The sequence below is a fragment of the Arachis stenosperma genome, chromosome 1 (assembly GCF_014773155.1).
Source record: "Arachis stenosperma cultivar V10309 chromosome 1, arast.V10309.gnm1.PFL2, whole genome shotgun sequence".
Classification (NCBI taxonomy): domain Eukaryota; kingdom Viridiplantae; phylum Streptophyta; class Magnoliopsida; order Fabales; family Fabaceae; genus Arachis; species Arachis stenosperma.
Window position 1 is genome coordinate 56,848,545 of NC_080377.1, and position 18,335 is coordinate 56,866,879.

Here is an 18,335-nt window from a genome sequence, read left to right on the forward strand (position 1 = left end):
AGTAAATAATCTAAATTAAAAATAAGGAAAAGCAATCATGAGTCTGAAAATACCTCAAATTATATTTAAATAAAGATGTCAATTCTAACATGGACAAGTTCATAAATCAAATTGGAAAGACAAATAAAAAGGACATTGAACCTGTAATTCAAGAAGATGAAAATATTCCTAAGTCCTTTAAGAGGAATCCTAATCCTAATCCTAAGAGAGAGGAGAACCTCTCTCATTAAAAACTACATCTAAATCCTAAAAAGTGTGTATGAATCCAGTATTTAGTCTCTAATCTCCATCTCCTCCTGAATGGATGAATTCCTCCATTTATAATCTTTCAATCTGTGTTCTCTGGGCTTGGATCTGGGCCAAAAGGGGCCCAAAAATTGCTGAGGACGACTTCTGCAAATTCTGCAGATCGCGCATGTCATGCGTCCGCGTGGGTCACGCGGTCGCATCATCTGGAGTGTTGCTTTTCCACACGGTCACGTCAGTCATGCGCCCGCATCAGTTGTGTTTCGCAGGTCACGCGTTCGCCTCATCCATGCGCTCGCGTCGATTCTCTTTTGAGCGAACCACGCGTTCGCGTCGTCCATGCGGACGCGTCACTGTCAGTTTCTTCCAAGGACTCCAATTTGTGCTTTCCTTCCATTTTTGTATGTTTCCTTTCCATTATTTAAGTCATTCCTGCCCTATAAAACCTGAAAGTACTCAACACACAAATCATGGCATCGAATGGTAATAAAGGATAATTAAATTTGGTAATTTTAAAGCATAGGAAACATGTTTTCTCATATATCAAATTCCAAGGAAGGAATTGTAAAATCATGCATATTCATATGAATAAGTAGGTGAAGAGTTGATAAATCATTCAATTTAAGTACAAGATTTATCATAAAATAGTGGTTTATCATTGAGCAATTGGTGACACTTGAGTTATCAAACTCCTTTGTTGATTGATAATTGTTGTGTTTGCTAGTTGATTTGAATTCCAATAACTCTAGTCTTTTCTTGATAATTGACTAGGACTTCAGGAATCAAATTGATTTATTCACTTGACATACCTTCATAGTTAGAGGTTGACCAAGTGGGAGCAACGAACAATTCTCATCACAATTGATAAGGATAACTAGCATAGGACATCCGGTTCTCATACCTTGCCAAGAGCTTTTCTAGTTGCTAGTTTACTTCTTTTAACATTTACTTTCCTTGCTCCTTATTTCAAAAACCCCAAAAACACACTTTTCCATAACCAATTATAAGCACACTTCCCTGCAATTCCTTGAGAGACGACCTGAGGTTTAAATACTTCGGTTATCAATTTTATTAGGGGTTTGTTACTTGTGACAACCAAACTTTTGCACAAAAGGATTCCTTGCCGGTTTAGAAGCTATACTTTCAACGATACTTTATTTGTAAAATTCTTTACTAGCAAAAATACGTTCGTCAATCCTCCTTGAGAATTGTATTAAATACTTCAGAAATGAGTTGGATTGGGCCTAAAATTGGCCTGAAATCGCAACCCATGTGTTCACTTAAGCGAAATCACGTGCTGACAGTCATGCGTACGTATGAGGCATGCGTACGCGCAAATTGGTGAAATTCCAGGTCCATACGTACGCGCAAATTGGTGAAATTCCAGGTCATGCGTACGCATGAGGCATGTGCATGCGCAAATGCACAGATTTCTAAAACTTCATTTCTTCATGAATTCTCCACTTTTACATGCTTTTTCTTTACTTCTTCAAGCCATCCTTGCCTTCTAAGCCTGAAAGCACTCAACAAACACATCAAGATGTCGAATGGAATAAAAGTGAATTAAATTTAGCGATTAAGAGTCTAAAAAGCATGTTTTTAATCATTAAGCACAATTAGGAGAATTTCACAAAACCATGCTATTTCAGTGAATAAATACAAGATAAGTTGATAAAATTCACTCATTTCAATCCAAAATTTACCGTAAAATTGTGGTTTATTAATGTAGACAGCTCTGAAGTTATAAGATGAATTGGATTCAACACTCTCATATGTAGCTCTCTATCTTCTTTGATGTAGAAACACTGTCCAAAACATTAAGCAAGAACAGTAGAGAAGCTCTCAATGAAGCTCAAACTTTGGTTCACTCTCCTTGAACAAAACTGAAGTTGATTTTTCTTTTTGTAATAAGTTCTATTTCCACTACTAGGGCTTACTTCCCAAAGTCAGCTCCTTGAATCTTGAGCCAACTGAAGTCTCCCTTTCTTTTTCTTCCATCAAACCAAAAAATCAGGGATTAGATATGAAAGTTAAGCACAGCAAAGGAGAAATAAGCAGTAGCAACTTGCTTTCTTAATGAATTTTCCAAATCCAAACCCTTAATCATGTGCTTTGCTCCCAAGTTTCAATATTAGCCATTGATTCACAGCAAATTAAAGTAATGTCCACTTTCTTCATGTAATCCAAAATGGTTATGCAGACGAGAAGGTGAAATCAACAAGTAATTAACTTGCATGTTTCTGGAAACATTTTACCTTTTTCTTTTAATTTAGCTTGACTTGAACGTTGTGCTTTTGGCTCCAATTTTTATTTGACATAGCCACCAGAATTTTGCTTTTCCTTTCTTCCTCTTTGGTGGTTAATGAAAAAATGATCTTATCTTTCTTCTTTGTGCCATAACCAAATCATCATAGCACACCATCAACTATATGTTATTCTTTTCATGAAGGTAACAGGCTGGACTAGAGGCTTGGTCTGTCTCAGATACATGGTTTCATTGTTTGAGCTGCACAATGACATTTGGACCTACAATACTAAATAAATCATCAAACAAATTTTTGGACTATCAACCTAATCAAATTCATGTTTGTCATCACCAAAAATATTATTATTGTTTACTAAACTCAACAATCTTCTCTTTGACGACAAACATTATTTAAAGTGGAATTAAAGAGAACTAAATATATATTTTAGATTAGAAACTTTCCTTGATGATATTGATTGAAATGAGATTTGCTCCCCCTTTCTCTCATAAGTGATACTTCCCATTAATGTGAGCTTCTTCACAATCAACACACATGTCACATTGGCATACAACTGGAAGTTTAATAACGCATATAAGAGAATATCATTAAACATAGTCATATGCCCATATGTCTCTATTTATCCTAGTCATGACTACTCCCCTTTTTGTTATCAAAGAAAGAAAGGGTAACCAGGTCAAACCTACAAGAAATAGGTTAGACTCCAAAAATAACACAGCTAAAAAAGTAATTATCTAGTTAAGAGATATAGTTACCCATAATGCCAGCCTTAATCACTATTTTTTATGCTACCACAAAATTCACTTTCATAAATATTATAAAATACTATTTACAAAGACGTCTACGTACTATTAACCTGTATTTTTTTATTGAGAAGGGACCAAAAACCCAAAAACAAAAACTAACTAGACATTCACAATTCTAGCAAACACCATCTGTCTTTTATTAGCTTCAATTGTTAGCACCAGAAAAGGGAGAAGCGAGATAAATAGGTGGAAACTCGCCAGAAGATTGTGGGCATGCTTGGCTAGAACATCGGTACTGAAATTGGCTTCCCTCAAGACATGGTTCACTCGAAAGTCACCCGAATTTACTTGGAGCTCTTTAATTGCACGGATAAGGGAGGTGCTATCATGGAGGTCCATAGATACATACTGCAACATATTCAATGCACAGGTAGAATCTGTCTCTACCTGTACCTTTTGCATTCCCATATTAATTGCAATTTTTTAAGACCTGTATAGATTGCCCATATAGTTCTGCATTAATGATGGTTACCTTTCCAATGTTCATCATGAATCCTACCATAACTAGGCCGTTTGAATCTCTGAGAATGCCACCACACGAGCCAAAATTTGAAGCTTGGAGGATGGTGCCATCAACGTTAAGTTTGCTCTAGCCAGCTTCTGGTGGCTTCCAACCAATTAGGATCAAATTTGTTACTCTGAAGGTTTTTATGCTTCTCTCTGTATGTTCTAAAATTTCTTTATAGTTTCTGGTCATCCCTTTAATTTCTAGAATCACTCTTTGAAAAGAGATATTATCTTTATTGAAAATTAATTCATTTCTCTTTCGCCAGATGATATTGCATCAAGTGAAAAAGAAAGTGGGCCATGAAGTCTAACAGTTAGTGCGAGAGGTCCTGGACAGGTTATTGTGGAGCCAGTCTTGGAGAGTCTTGGAGATTCTGGCTGAAGAAAGGGTCCTACAGGTCGTTGTTTGAGTTGCTCATCCAAATTCCTTGGACGTACAATTCCTCAGCACATGGAGGAAACTCTCTTCAAGATTCAGACATCTTGGATAGCATCCAATATCAATAAGTCCCCGAACTCTTCTTTTTAAATTAATTAGAAGCACGTTATGGCTTAGGAGCGAAGCAAAAGTTCTCAGTCTTTGGAGAATTCTGGGGTTTCAATAAATCCTGTAAATCTAGTCTGGATTCCTATCTTTAAAATAATAGTTTTTGTAGGCTGATTTGATAGAGAAACTGCCTTGAAATTTTGGTAGTCATCCTAAGAAATCAGGTCTAAGGGCGTGGTGGGAAACTTTAAAAATACGAATCATATCTATAATCTCCTCTGGAAGTAGTTGGGCTAACCTCACCAAATCCCAACATCCTTCTGCTGTAGCATAGCTTGCTAAATCCTCGTCAGCTCTGTCTTCTTCGAGTTGTTCCAGTGATAATTTGTTCAGTTCTAAAATACCAAAAATCCAATGAGCTTTCCAAAATCTAATGCTCTTTCTATTTTCAATCCTCCACATTAAGTTGCTTAAAATTAGTTCCAAATTTTAACAATACCTTTCTAAACATTAAAACACTTTGCTTTCTAACAACTTTTGAAATAAAACTGTCCCGACAATCATACTTCATCTTCATTACTTTCACCCAAAGAGCTTGATCATTAACATATATAATTGTCCGTGTGATACTGTATATGTAGTTATTGTGGATTTATACTATTACTATTCACGAATATTGTTTTTTATCAAATTTATTTCTCTATCATTGAGGTTAATTTTTGATGGAAAATGGAGTTGGTACTTCCAATACGCATAATTTAGACTCTATTTCCCCCCTAATTTATGTTGTTAATGAGCTTTAAATAGAAAATAGTTAGCCGGGCAGAAGGTTTCCTTTTACCAAATAAAAGTATAGAAGGTTAATTACACGTGATGAAGTTGTAGAGGTTACATGATTGAGTGACGTTAAGTTCGTTCATGAAATTATTTATTTATTTGTCTACATACCCCAACAAATTGCCCAAGGTCTTTTATTCAGTATAAGCAATAATTCAAGTGCATATTGCTGATATTGCATTTTGATCACACTCATAAGGCATTATATACTAACATAATTTATTATTTTTAATTATTAATTAATTAATGATATTTAAAAGTATTAGATAAAAATAAGATGTTAAACTTTTGGATTAAAAATATTGGATTGCTTATAAATTTAAATCATTAGTCTTTGAGTTTTTCTTTTTTATAATTAGTATATAAATCAAATCAAACTAACTTCGCTTGATCAGTTAGCTCACTTGTCCACTCAAGTGTTGAGAATTTGAATTTTATTTTGTATATACAGTAATTTATTAGTTAACGACAAACTATTAAATGAAATTTAAATTTACGACAAATTAATTATTAATTTACCAGACTGAAAAATATAATTGACAACAAAAACAAATTATATAAATCAAATCGCTAACCCACACAACCTTTATTTTTCAGCAAAGAACAAAATCCTAGTTACCTGCTGATGATAGCACTGAATATGATCCTCCTCCTTAAAAAACGACAACTCCCAAGTCCCACCCATCACGAAACTCATGCACTCACCTTCTAGCAAATATCATGAACTAACACAATTACGTAATAAAATTGGATACTATAGGCATGCACATATCATCCAAAAACCATTATATCAGCAAAAATGTCACTGGGGGAAGACGACCAAACCATAACCGATAAGGTTAACCAACCACATGTACTGTCACATCCCTCCTCACCACCTCCACAACATCCTCTTGTCAAGATGGTGCTCGCGGAGCTTCGAGCTCAGCGTGGAATAGCCCTCCCTCTAGTGGCCATGAACTTGTCTTGGTTTGCCAAGGCAACCATTACTACAGCCTTTTTAAGCCGCCTCGGCGAGCTTAACCTGGCAGCCGGAGCCCTCGGCTTGTCTTTCACTAATGTCACCGGATTATCCGTGTTGAATGGTCTATGTGGCGCCATGGAACCTCTTTGCGGACAAGCTCATGGAGCTAAGAACATTAAGCTCCTTCACAAGACCCTTCCTATGACAACTCTTTTGTTGCTAATGGTAACAATTCCTATATCTTTCTTGTGGCTTAACATTGATAAGATCTTGATTCTCCTTGGCCAGCAACAAGAAATAGCAATTGTCGCCAAATCGTATGTTAGCTATCTCTTACCTAACTTGGTTGTCACCTCATTACTCTGTCCCTTGAGAGCATACTTGAGCTCTCAGTGCATTACCCTGCCTACCTTGTTCTGCTCCGCTATATCGCTCGCTTTTCATGTACCGGTTAACATACTACTCTCCAAGGCCATGGGGCTCCGAGGAGTCGCGATGGCAGTTTGGATAACCGATTTGGTGGTTGTTATTCTGCTGGCTACTTATGTTTGGATTCTTGAATGTAGTAAAAGAAATGGAAGCAGGTGGAAGGAGGGAGGGTGGTGGGATCAGAATATCATCGACTGGATTGTGCTTCTCAAGCTTTGTGGGTCATGCTGCCTCAACACATGCCTTGAGTGGTGGTGCTATGAGATTCTTGTCTTACTTGCCGGGCACTTGTCGAATGCGAAGCAATCGCTTGGAGTTTTAGCCATAGTGCTCAACTTTGATTACTTGCTTTACTCAGTGATGTTGTCTCTAGGCACCTCTGTATCCACCCGTGTCTCAAACGAGCTTGGTGCAAACCAACCCGGCCAAGCTTACCGATCAGCATGCGTGTCCATGGCAATTGCCATCGTCACAGGAAGCATCGGCAGCTTGGTAATGGTTGCTGCAAGGGGAACTTGGGGTGCAGTGTTCAGCCACGACGCCAGCATTATAAAGGGAGTGAAGAAGATGATGTTGCTGATGGCTTTCGTGGAAGTGTTCAATTTTCCATTGAATATTTGTGGTGGCATAGTCCGAGGAACAGCGAGACCCTGGCTTGGCATGTATGCAAATCTTTGTGGATTCTATTTCATAGCACTTCCTTTGGATTTGGTTTTTGCGTTTAAGCTTCACCTAGGTCTTGCTGGATTGTTCGTAGGGCTCTTGATTGGTGTTGTTAGCTGCTTTACTTTTTTATTAACATTCATTGCAAGAATAAATTGGATGGATGAAGCTGCCAAAGCTCAAATATTGGTTTGTGCACAGGTGCAGGAAGTTCCAAGACATGACGTAAATCATGTCCATGAAGAAGTTTAGAAGTATATTCTAACATCCTTATCACCCATTTAATGCATGTATATCTCCAAATATTTGGTGTGGGGCTGAGAGCAAATTTGAAACGTCTCAAACACCCCATGTGTTTCTTTGATCTAGGATTTTCTTGTATAAAAAACTAACTTTTTCCTCACCATTTCTTGGGCAAAAAACCAACTTTTCTCAACAATTAGATCAGGTGTAGAACCTACCTCATCCAATCAACTTGGTATCCAATGAAAATGAGAAACAACACATTGTTTTTTCCCTAAAAACTATTGAAAAAGGTGAATCCTCCAAAAGTTATCAGTGGATACAGTGAGTGGGACTTCATCTTTGGAAACTAGTAAATTAACCAACAGGGCATAAAAAGCCCGTTTATCCAACTATTATACAATTACATCAAATTAATTATCACAATACACTCAAATCAAATTTATTTTTTCATAGATCTAAAAGCTCAACATCAATCATCCTTGAAACCGGGTTTAGAAATTAATGATTGCAGCTCTTTAGCTATTTCATCATTAAAGCCAAGGATGGACAATATCTTATGACCAGGGGATTCCACTTCAGACCAAACCCCAAGAAGTATATGGGCTGTGGTTATTTCACCACCATCACCTGCAAGTCAAAGATGGATTTAGGAAATATGTTATTTAATGTCTTATAGCTTTGTGGATAGAACAGTAGATGGGAATCATATCATTTGATGAATCCCAATTATTGGCAAATAAGAAAATATTGCAAAAGGATATTATCCTTGAAAATGTATACAAAAGCACTATATACCTGTAATGGAAGTTGTTTTCTAGAAATATTGAATAATTTGTTACTTGTATCCAACATAGCAATGAAATACAAAACATGTGGACAAGTAACTAAAAGCAAACACGTGCATTCTTTTCTTTTCTTTTTAGCAAAAAAAGGAATATGATTAAGACCATCATCACATTATAACAAGACTTTTCTAATAAGCAAACACCGTCTACAGTTAACCGTAAATATGATGCAAAAAAAATGTGTCAGCACTTTAGGGAATCAAAAATGGTTTTTGGTTAACCATTAGAAAGATACGCAATTCTAAATATAAGTTAAAATCAAACGAAATCATTCTTAAATTCATCAAGACTCCAAAGGGGATTTACACTGGTTTTAATCAAAGATCATGATTGTATTGTGGTCTCATTTATTATTAAAGTCAGAAAGACAATTTATAAACTAAATAAATTATCAGTGAACTGCAAAAGAAAATTTTGACAGCTATTACAAACAAATCTGTCATTTCATAGAAAATAACTGAATGAACTAGAATCATGGGCAATACCTCTGATGGAGGAAACATAAAAATGTACCAGGCAAACTCAACTATTACCACATTCTGTTCTCTTGTGAATTTTATCTATGTAATTTACTTAGATCCTAAACCCCAAAAGTGAACATTTTTACACAAATCATAAATATAAAATGAGCAAGCAGGGCCTAAAAGTATCAGGTTCCATACACAGCATGGGTTACTGGTTAGTGCAATGTCATGTTGATCCTACATCAGACATCTCTCCTTATAATAATAATTGGGAAACAGAACAAACTACCAAACTAAATGTTGGAGAGAGAGAGACAGAGAGACAGAGACAGAGACAGAGACAGAGACAGAGACAGAGACAAAGACAGAGAGTGAAACAAAACAAACTATCAAACTAAACAAAATTTAAACCTCAAGCAACTTATATTTCAAATACAAAACTAGGAATGCATAAATTATATTGGGAACACAAGAAGCATTCAAAAAATAACAACGGATAAGAAAAGGGTGAGAACTAACCAGATTTTAATTTTTCATCAACCGCCCAATCAAGGGCCCTCTGGGCTTCTTCAGTCAATGGAGGATGCTCAGGGCTGAAGAAAAACCTATCAGCTTTCCCGAGCAACTTCACAGTTTCATCACGCACTTTAAAAAGTGTAATCCCATTCGCTCGCAAAAATTTAGCAGCTACATTAGTTCCTACAGCCCGGAAAAAGATCTGTCACTTTGGCATCTAAAGATAAAATTGAAAGACATAGTAACATTGCAAGGGATGCAAATAACTAGAATACACTGAAACATAAGAAATGCCATAAAGGCATAAACACAAGAGAATGTATGTTGTGGGGTGCATATATAAATGAGTGCCTTTAGATGGGACGTACATTGCAACTTGCAACAGTGGGATTTTCCAGCTCAAATGAAGTCACTCAGACAGATAAAGTATCTTTGATCCCTTGAATTTGTTTGGGGAGGGAATTAACTCCATAAGTGTTTTGAATACAAACTAAGTAGATGACTTTCCAACTATAGTTGTCAGATAAGATTCTAATTCTATCAAAGAGAACAGGCAGTGAAAAAAGTGAGAAAGGAGGAAAATAGAAGCACAAGAAATTAGATGGCTAAATGGTAAAATAAATCGAAAATTAAATTATAGAACCTGACATGATTAGCACAATTTAACAATACTCTCCTATTTCAGGACTAACATGACTAAACCAAGCTGTTATCCAAAATTTCAAGGCCCTGCACATTTATCTATCTCAATTTTCATCTAGTGGAGGAATAACGTTGTATCCCAAAACGATACCCTAAACCAAGAATCGATTTTAAATTGCAGCTGCAGTCACAGGTGCAGTTCTCTTATGATATGAAAAATTGTACCAAATGCAGCTGCAACTGCCGCCGTGCAATATTGTGGCAGCGATTATGGTAACAAGCCCTTGAATGCAACAGAAGATAAGCAAATATTATGAGGAATGGTATATGAAAATGCAATCAAAAAAGGGAAATTGGAGAGAAGGAAATGATATTATTACCTTCAATGAGAATTCCCATTATAAGGGCTTCGGTCCCCGTAGTGGGATACTTCAATTTCCTAGCCTCCAACTCTCCCATCGCGAATGACTTTATAGCCTTCCCAGACCATCTCCTCTCATCAAAACACAACCAACCAAACAATGCCAATCAAAATAAATATAAAAATAATAGTGGGTTATATTTGGAGATACTCACTTGGGAACGTTGTCAACCGAAGAAACTCGCTCTGGATTTCTGCACAACAAATCTGAACAACTCGATAACTTGGAGAATTGGGGAGAACCGAAGAGAAGAAAGAGAGAAAGGGCTTACGCGGTGGGGAGGCTGAAGGAGATGGCGGTGGAAGCGAGAGGGTGGCGCCGGCGATTGGTGTTGCAACAAGACACGAATTGAGGTGTTAGGGTGCAAGGCTGAACGCAGAATAGCTTGGCGCCGAGAAACGAGCGCTTGAGTGGTCTCGGCGTAATCGCCTGAGCTGAAAGTTCTCTGTAATGGAGTTTATTCTGACGTGGTAGATTGGTTGCCAGAACTTTCGAGAAGGAGTGCGCAGTAGCATTAGCAGCAGCAGCAGCCGCCATTTCTTCTATTTCAGTTGCTGCGAACACTCACCTTGATGATAGATAGAAAGTTGAATTCTTTTTTCTTTTTGGCAGTTGAAAATAGAAACACTACACAACCCCTCATACGGCGTCGTATATAGAAACATCAACTCAGACAGTCAAACCTCACCCTTTCTTCTTATTTTTTTGGAGACTTCCTGTGTATGGAAATTGGGCTAAAATATGGCCATAAAGACAGAAGGGTACTGGGGCCCGTGAGTAACCTAAATCGTTCCTGACATACCCAATGTACTCAAAGTGCTACTGCTATCGATATATGACGTTACAGCGTGTCCAAAAAAAAAAATTATAATCTTACAAAATCCCTAATCTCTCAATTACCAATAGAAAAAAGACTTAACCTAAACATTATGGTAAACAATGAACAAAAAAGGTCCAACATACAGTGAAAGAAATCAAGACCAAAACCACAAAAAAAAAAGTGAAAGATATCCGCACACCTCGTCAATGAAATTCCGGTAATAAATAAACATGTTTTTAATCAATTTGGATGAGTCGAGTAGTCAGTTCATTCGTCTGCTTAAACAAGTGTTAGGGGTTCGAATTCCGCCTTGTGCATGCAGCAACTCATTGGCTAGCGACAGACCCTTAAACGGAACTTAAATCCGCGACGGATTAATTTTTGACCTATCGGATTGGGAGATGTCATAGGTAACCAAAAAAAATAAACAAATGAATAAACATGTTTCTCGGCTTACATCCCGTTTGTTAATTCCAAAAATAGAAGACTAAATATGTTTCAATTTGGTACCTACGACCAAAAATAAGGAATCGTTTATGGTGAGGAAAGTAATGTGGTCCTATAAAGACCTTGTGAGAATATGCAAAAGTGAGAGAAACTCTGTATAGGAGAATTTGCCGTAAAAACTTTTTATATTTGCAATTCATACTAATCGGATTAGATAAATGAGCGACGAGTTTGCTCTTCTTAGTTGTAAATTGTAACACCCTAATTACCCTAAACCTTACTTCACGTCGTAAAGCAAAGGCTAATCAAAGGTTACGACAATTCTAAAGCTAGTACACACACACACACAAACACACACATGGTCCTATAAAGACCCTGTGAGAATATGCAAAAGTGAGAGAAACTCTGTATAGGAGAATTTGCCGCAAAAACTTTTTATATTTGCAATTCATACTAATCGGATTAGATAAATGAGCGACGAGTTTGCTCTTCTTAGTTGTAAATTGTAACACCCTAATTACCCTAAACCTTACTTCACGTCGTAAAGCAAAGGCTAATCAAAGGTTACGACAATTCTAAAGCTAGTACACACACACACACACACACACACACACACACACACACACACACACACAAAGAAATATTAATTCTAGAAGCTCGACGAAGAATTAAGCTCAAAAACAGAGTTTGAAAAGCGCAAAGCGTTCACACGAAGCTACAAACTTAAGGCACACGATATACATACAAATATCAAGACATATACAGATAAATAGGAGTTTAATAATCATAAGGATCTAGCCGCAGCTCGCGGAATTTAAACCGACTAGTTATATATAGACAATACAGAGTTTTTGAAAGCAAAACAGTTTATACAATATTTCTCTCAAAGTAAGCCTCGAAGGCATAGATAAATACAAAGTGAGAGATCTACACAAAATAAACCAAAAGACTTCCAAAACATAGCAAGGATCCTCTGCTCTGTCACCATCAGGCAACTCACCAAGGTGGGTTGCGACTTGCATCTGAAAAACTACAACAGAGTACGGAATGAAAATCAGATGCTCTAGTATGGTAACAGTGCCCAATGGTGTAAGATATAAGACTCCGGGACGCCAGAGGCAATCCTAGAACTTCATATCCATCACAAGATTCAAGCTTAAACCATAAGTAAATTTAAAATATTAACTTTAAAACCACAATGAAAAAGGGTAAACTAACTTAGTGGATTCCTAATCTAATAATTCTCCGTTGTCCCACAGCCTTTGCCAGCCTAACTGCCATGCTATCCCATCGCTACCTCTTTCCGAACCTCCTCAATCCTAGTAGAATACACAGATAATAACAATGCAAGTAAAGCACAAGTATAAGCATGTATATCAAGTAATTCAATAAGCATTTAGGCATGTTAAACACTTAGGCAAACAATACAAGTCAGCAAAGCAAACTAACAGATAGAATATGCACATGATGAATGCCTGTGCTATTTGGTTGTGATATCAAATTATCGGTTCAACTGCCAACCCGACACATCTCCAAGGAGATGTCGCCTTTCGGTCACGAATAAAAAGTGGAATCCCCCCACGGATATAGTGTCGGGCACACTACCCACGGATATAGTGTCGGGCACACTCTTGTGATCCAAAAGGATGTGAGCGGGATACTCTGCCTCAGACCTCACATCTCAACGTAAGCGGGATAAACCAACTGTCTTTACGCCACCGCCGCGACCACGACAAGCGGGATTAACCAACCGTCCTTGCTAGGCGCATGGCGTCTTATCAATCTCAGTATAAACAGTAATTCAATGGTTTTCAGAAACTAGTTTAGTCAGTACTCATTAGTTCACCACTTCCACAATTCGTATCATTAACTGTCACTACAATGCTTCACCATCTTACTCAACTAATTCAGTCCTTAGTACTCAAGAAACCTAAGCCTCCATTTTCTAATTTCACTTAAAATTCACTATTTAAGTCATCCTATTCTATTGGCCCTTATGTCCATCTACAAGATATTACTCTTAAACGGAAACTTAAGAAGTTTGGAAGGTAGGAGAACCTTTGAAAATAGAGAAAAATCATGTTTTAGGAAGACAGGGGTCTCGCGTATGCAAGCCCCTGCCTCACGTACGCATGCTGGTGAAAAAGGGGTGGTCGCGTACGCAATTACCTACTCACGTACGCGAGTGTCCCAACACAAATGGGTTGCTCGCGTCGTGTGTTAAGATTTGCGTATGCAAAGGCTTCACTTTTGATAGCTCGCGTACGCATGCAGTGCCTCGCGTACGTGAGTGGCCCAACCCGAATGGTTTGGTCGCGTCACGTGCACTGTGTCGCGTACGCAAGGGTTGAAAATCTGTTAGCTCGCATACGCAGGCAGTTTTTGCATACGCGAGTTACCCAACCCGAATGGGTTGGTCGCGTCGTGTGGCCCCTGTCGCATATGCAGCCCACACTAGACTTAGAAAAATTTCAAATGTTGCAGAATTCAGTTTTTGGCACTAAACTTCAAACAGTCATAACTTCCTCTATAAAAATCTATTTTCTTTAAACTTTATATCAATTTAAAGATCTCAAAGCAATCTTTAATTTAAAACAAATTTCATTCAATTTCAAGCTTTGAGGCTCAAGTTATGATCTGTGAAAGTTCAACAAAAACTAGTTTTTACCAAAAATAACAAGGTTCTCAACTTTCCAAAATTCACAACCAAAACGCAATCAAAACCAAATATCCTACACCCAAAATAGTTTCAAATTGACTAAATGTTACTCATGCACCTTCTATGTCATTCTTTATCATACCAGCATACAATTTCACTCATTTCATCCACAAATTCTCACTCAATGCATCATTCCACTATCCTCAACTTTCACCAACATAATTAAGCATCAAAATTTACTATAAACACTCCAAATCATCAAATTCAAGCCTCATTTTAATAATGAATAATAATATCAAGGTGAAACATCATAATTCATTAAATCAACAACACCATCATACATTATCGAATCCAACAATCTATTCAATCCAAACTTATCCTATGGGTCACTCCAGAAATATTACATTTTAAATAGAGAAAATCGAAACTATACCTTGGCCGATTTTTATTATGCACAAAATCACCAATTGGTCACACCAAGCTCAAACCAAGCCACCAATTCAACTCCAAATGCTCCCAATTATCACAATTTATCAAGCTATGCACAATTAATTCATAAAATCAATACCTAGGGTTTCTAAATACACAATTTCACAAGAGATAAGAGAAAGCTTACCTTTTTCGATGGTGTTTGGAGTACAAACCACTAATAGCCCAACCTTAGACACCACCTAAACAATTAAAAACACAAAATCTAAAGCCTAGATTTTTGAATTTTCGGAAGGAAAGGCTAAGAGGGAAATCAAGATTTTCTCTTTGTGGTGATCCTGTGGCCGCAATTGGTGCGGCGATCGGAGCTCCGTAACTCAAGTTATGAGCTTGGAAAGTTTGAGGTGAATATTGTCAATAGAGGGTTTCTCTCCTTCTTCCCATTTCAGCTGCATGTGTTGTGTTTTGTGGCTGAGTCAAGTTCATTAATTGGGTTATATGTGTTGGGCTCGGGCCCAACTTGGGCCCAGTCCAACCTGTTAGCGTTTTTGGCCCAATTTCTGGCCAAACCTTTAAAATTAATGCCCGGTTTTCAATTCTAAATGTTTTTCTAAGGTTTTCTATTGTTTTTATTATTCTCGCATAGTACCAGACCGATTTAAACCGGTACTGCCGGTTAATTTAACGGCTCGCATTTTTGTGCGATTTTTTGTAATTTTCTAACTCAGAAAAATCTATTGAGTTCGAATATCATATTTAAACTTCCTAATTAATATTCTAAATTTTTGGATCCTATTTTGGGTAGTTAATTTAAATTAAATTAAGCGATTAATTAGTCGTGATTCTTACATTTCCCCACTAAATAAGAAATTTTATCTCCAAAATTTAGTGATTACCTGAGAATAACCCACGATAATCCTTCCGCATCTCGGATAGGAGTGTTCAGATCCAAACCGGTCCAAAAAAAACCGTAAAACTCAGACCGATCCAAAACCGAAAACTGAATTAAACTGCTTTATTTTGGATATTTTTTGGATTTTGGATCGGTTTTATTGCGGTTCGGTTCGGTTTGCGGTTCCACTCTGCACAATCGAACCGAACCGCATATATTACAAATAATAATAATAATAATAATACCCTTACCGTAGCACACTAGGTCACTAGCGCTGCTTCCCCAAATGTTTGAAACCCTAATCTAAAGAAAGAAACCCCTCTGCCCTCTCTCGCTCTCTTAGTCTTCGTTCTTCATTCTCACCATTACAGTATCACTCACTCTCACCATCACAGCATCACTCACTCTCAGTCACTCTCATTGACACACACCGACGCCGTCCGCCGCTCCTCTTCTGAATGATGCCATTCATCGCCTCTTCTTCTGACGCGCTCCTCCTCCTCTTTGCCGCTGCCTCTTCTTCAAGGTATTTTTCTTTTTTATTTTTTTTTTTGTTTTTAAGATTTTGTTTATTTTTTTTTTTCAAGTTATTTTTTAATTTTAATTTTTACTTGATAAACTGTTCAAGGTATATTTTTACTTGCTTTTATTTATTTTGTTTTGTTCTATTGTTCTAAGATTTTGTTTAATTTCAATTTTGTATTAAATTAGGTATTTTGTTCTTGTTGATTGAAATTGAATTCTATTTTTTTATCTTCTGCAGATTTTATATTTGTTCGGTTGATTTTAGCTTTCAATTCGAAGGTCAACAATGTCAGCTTTATATTCTGAGGTAATTTTTTTCTTGTGTAATGTGTATGTTAGTAACAACTCAATATGTTAATTAATTGAGAAAAATATTAAAATAACATAAACTGATTAATTATTCTTTGTTATCACAGGATGTTCAAAGTAGCGACCAAGGATTTACCAGTGCTACTCCATCCACTTTTGAATCAGTCAGATCTTCAGGACAGTCAGAGTCAATACCGCCTCTACAACAGCAATCGCAGCCACAAACTCAGACGTAGACGCAATCACCATCGCTGCCGCCACTGCCGCCGCACAGTGATCAGAACAATGAAGGAACTAGATCTAAGAAGAGGAGAGGATGTTCAAAGTAGCGACCAAGGATTTACCAGTGCTACTCCATCCACTTTTGAATCAGTCAGATCTTCAGGACAGTCAGAGTCAATACCGCCTCTACAACAGCAATCGCAGCCACAAACTCAGACGTAGACGCAATCACCATCGCTGCCGCCACTGCCGGCGCACAGTGATCAGAACAATGAAGGAACTAGATCTAAGAAGAGGAGAGGCAAAGCAAATGTTGCTGATGAGTCACCTAATCCTGGTCAGTCTGAGGAATAAGGTACATGTAACACTAAAAAACCTGTTAGACCTAGATCTTGGACTTGGGAGCATTTTAAAAAAGATGATAGTGGTCCCAAACCTAGGGCTATATGTAAGTGGTGTGGAGCATCTTATGCGACTAATTCACATAAAAATGGTACTAGCAATCTTAAAAGTCACTTGTTGAGTTAGTGTAGAAAATTTCCAAAAGATTCACTTGATCCCACAAAACAAACACTTGTTATGCAGCAACTTAAAAAAGAAGAAAATAGGCTGGGTAATTGTTTGACTGCTTTATCATTTGATCCTGATTTATGTAGACAAGCTCTAACTAGAATGATAATCATAGATGAGTTGCCTTTTAGATTTGTCGAAGAGGAAGGATTTCATTATTTCATGAGTGTTTTACAGCCAAAACTCCATATTCCGAGCAGAATTTCAGTTGCTATGGATTGTTAGAACTTGTGTATGAATGAAAAATATAAGTTGAATAGTGTCTTTATAAACTCAAATCAAAGTGTGTATTTGACCACTAATTGTTGGACTTTTGTACAAAATCTAAACTATCTTTGCCTCACTGCACATTTTATTGATCAAGATTGGAAGTTGCAAAAGAGAATTCTTAACTTTTGTCTCATTAAGAATCATAAAGGTGAAACAATTGGTAGGAAGATAGAAAAATGTCTTTTGAATTGGGAAATAAGTAGAGTCTTTAGCATCGCAGTTGATAATGCTAGTTCAAATGATGTTGCCATTTGTTACTTGAAAGGTAGAACAGAAGATTAGAATTCACATCCTTTAAAAGGTGAACATTTGCATGTTAGGTGTTGTACTCATATCTTGAACTTGGTGGTGAATGATGGTTTGAAGGATATGCATTCTTCAATTAGTAAAATTAGAAATGTTGTTAGATATGTCCGTACTTCTCCTAGTCGTATGGATAGGTTTAAAAGTTGCATTAAAGAGGCTAGGATCCAAGACTGCTCTTGTGTGCAATTAGATGTCCCCACTAGGTGGAATTCCACTTACATAATGCTTGATAGTGCTTTAAAATTCCAAAAGGCTTTCAAGAGGTTAAGTGAGAGGGATGCTGAGTTTGTAATGATGCAAGGGGGCATTCCAAAGAATGAAGATTGGGATAATGCAAGATGTTTTATGAGGTTTTTGAAGATTTTTTCCGATGTAACAAAAAAAGTGTCAGGTTCTACATTTGTGACTACTTCTTCATATTTTCATCACTTTTGTTCAATTCTTAGTTCTTTGAAGACTTGGGCTGATAGTAATGACATATTACTGAAGGGTATGGCTACAAAAATGAAGGCTAAACATGATAAATATTGGGGTAACTTGAGAAACAT

At 37.0% G+C, this 18,335-nt stretch overlaps 2 protein-coding genes across 3 annotated transcripts; one reads left to right on the plus strand and one right to left on the minus strand.

Annotated features, from left to right (window-relative positions):
• The first annotated feature begins 5,966 nt into the window (after window positions 1-5,966).
• Window positions 5,967-7,475, plus strand: LOC130970237 (protein DETOXIFICATION 56-like). The gene has a single exon (XM_057896287.1). The coding sequence runs from the start codon at window positions 6,049-6,051 to the stop codon at window positions 7,453-7,455; it is 1,407 nt and encodes a 468-aa protein (XP_057752270.1). The 5' UTR covers window positions 5,967-6,048; the 3' UTR covers window positions 7,456-7,475.
• A 155-nt stretch (window positions 7,476-7,630) lies between these two features.
• LOC130970317 (ATP-dependent Clp protease ATP-binding subunit CLPT2, chloroplastic-like) lies at window positions 7,631-10,961 on the minus strand. Of its 2 annotated transcripts, none has more exons than XM_057896483.1 (5): window positions 10,610-10,961; window positions 10,493-10,531; window positions 10,297-10,406; window positions 9,278-9,457; window positions 7,631-8,076 (listed from the first exon to the last, which is right to left on the minus strand). In XM_057896483.1, the coding sequence occupies exons 1-5, from the start codon at window positions 10,873-10,875 to the stop codon at window positions 7,919-7,921; spliced, it is 753 nt and encodes a 250-aa protein (XP_057752466.1). In that variant the 5' UTR covers window positions 10,876-10,961; the 3' UTR covers window positions 7,631-7,918. The 2 variants fall into 2 exon arrangements, with proteins under 2 accessions (XP_057752466.1, XP_057752390.1); XM_057896407.1 differs by having other exon boundaries at window positions 10,297-10,409.
• Window positions 10,962-18,335: the final 7,374 nt, after the last annotated feature.

Coding starts and splice junctions, on each gene's coding strand:
- LOC130970237 (XM_057896287.1), top strand. CDS start 6,049: ATGGTGCTCGCGGAGCTTCGAGCTCAGCGTGGAATAGCCCTCCCTCTA.
- LOC130970317 (XM_057896407.1), bottom strand. CDS start 10,875: ATGGCGGCTGCTGCTGCTGCTAATGCTACTGCGCACTCCTTCTCGAAA. Junction 10,532..10,609: donor TCCTTCAGCCTCCCCACCGC/GTAAGCCCTTTC, acceptor TTTGTTGTGCAG/AAATCCAGAGCGAGTTTCTT. Junction 9,458..10,296: donor AATGGGAATTCTCATTGAAG/GTAATAATATCA, acceptor TCCGGGCTGTAG/GAACTAATGTAGCTGCTAAA.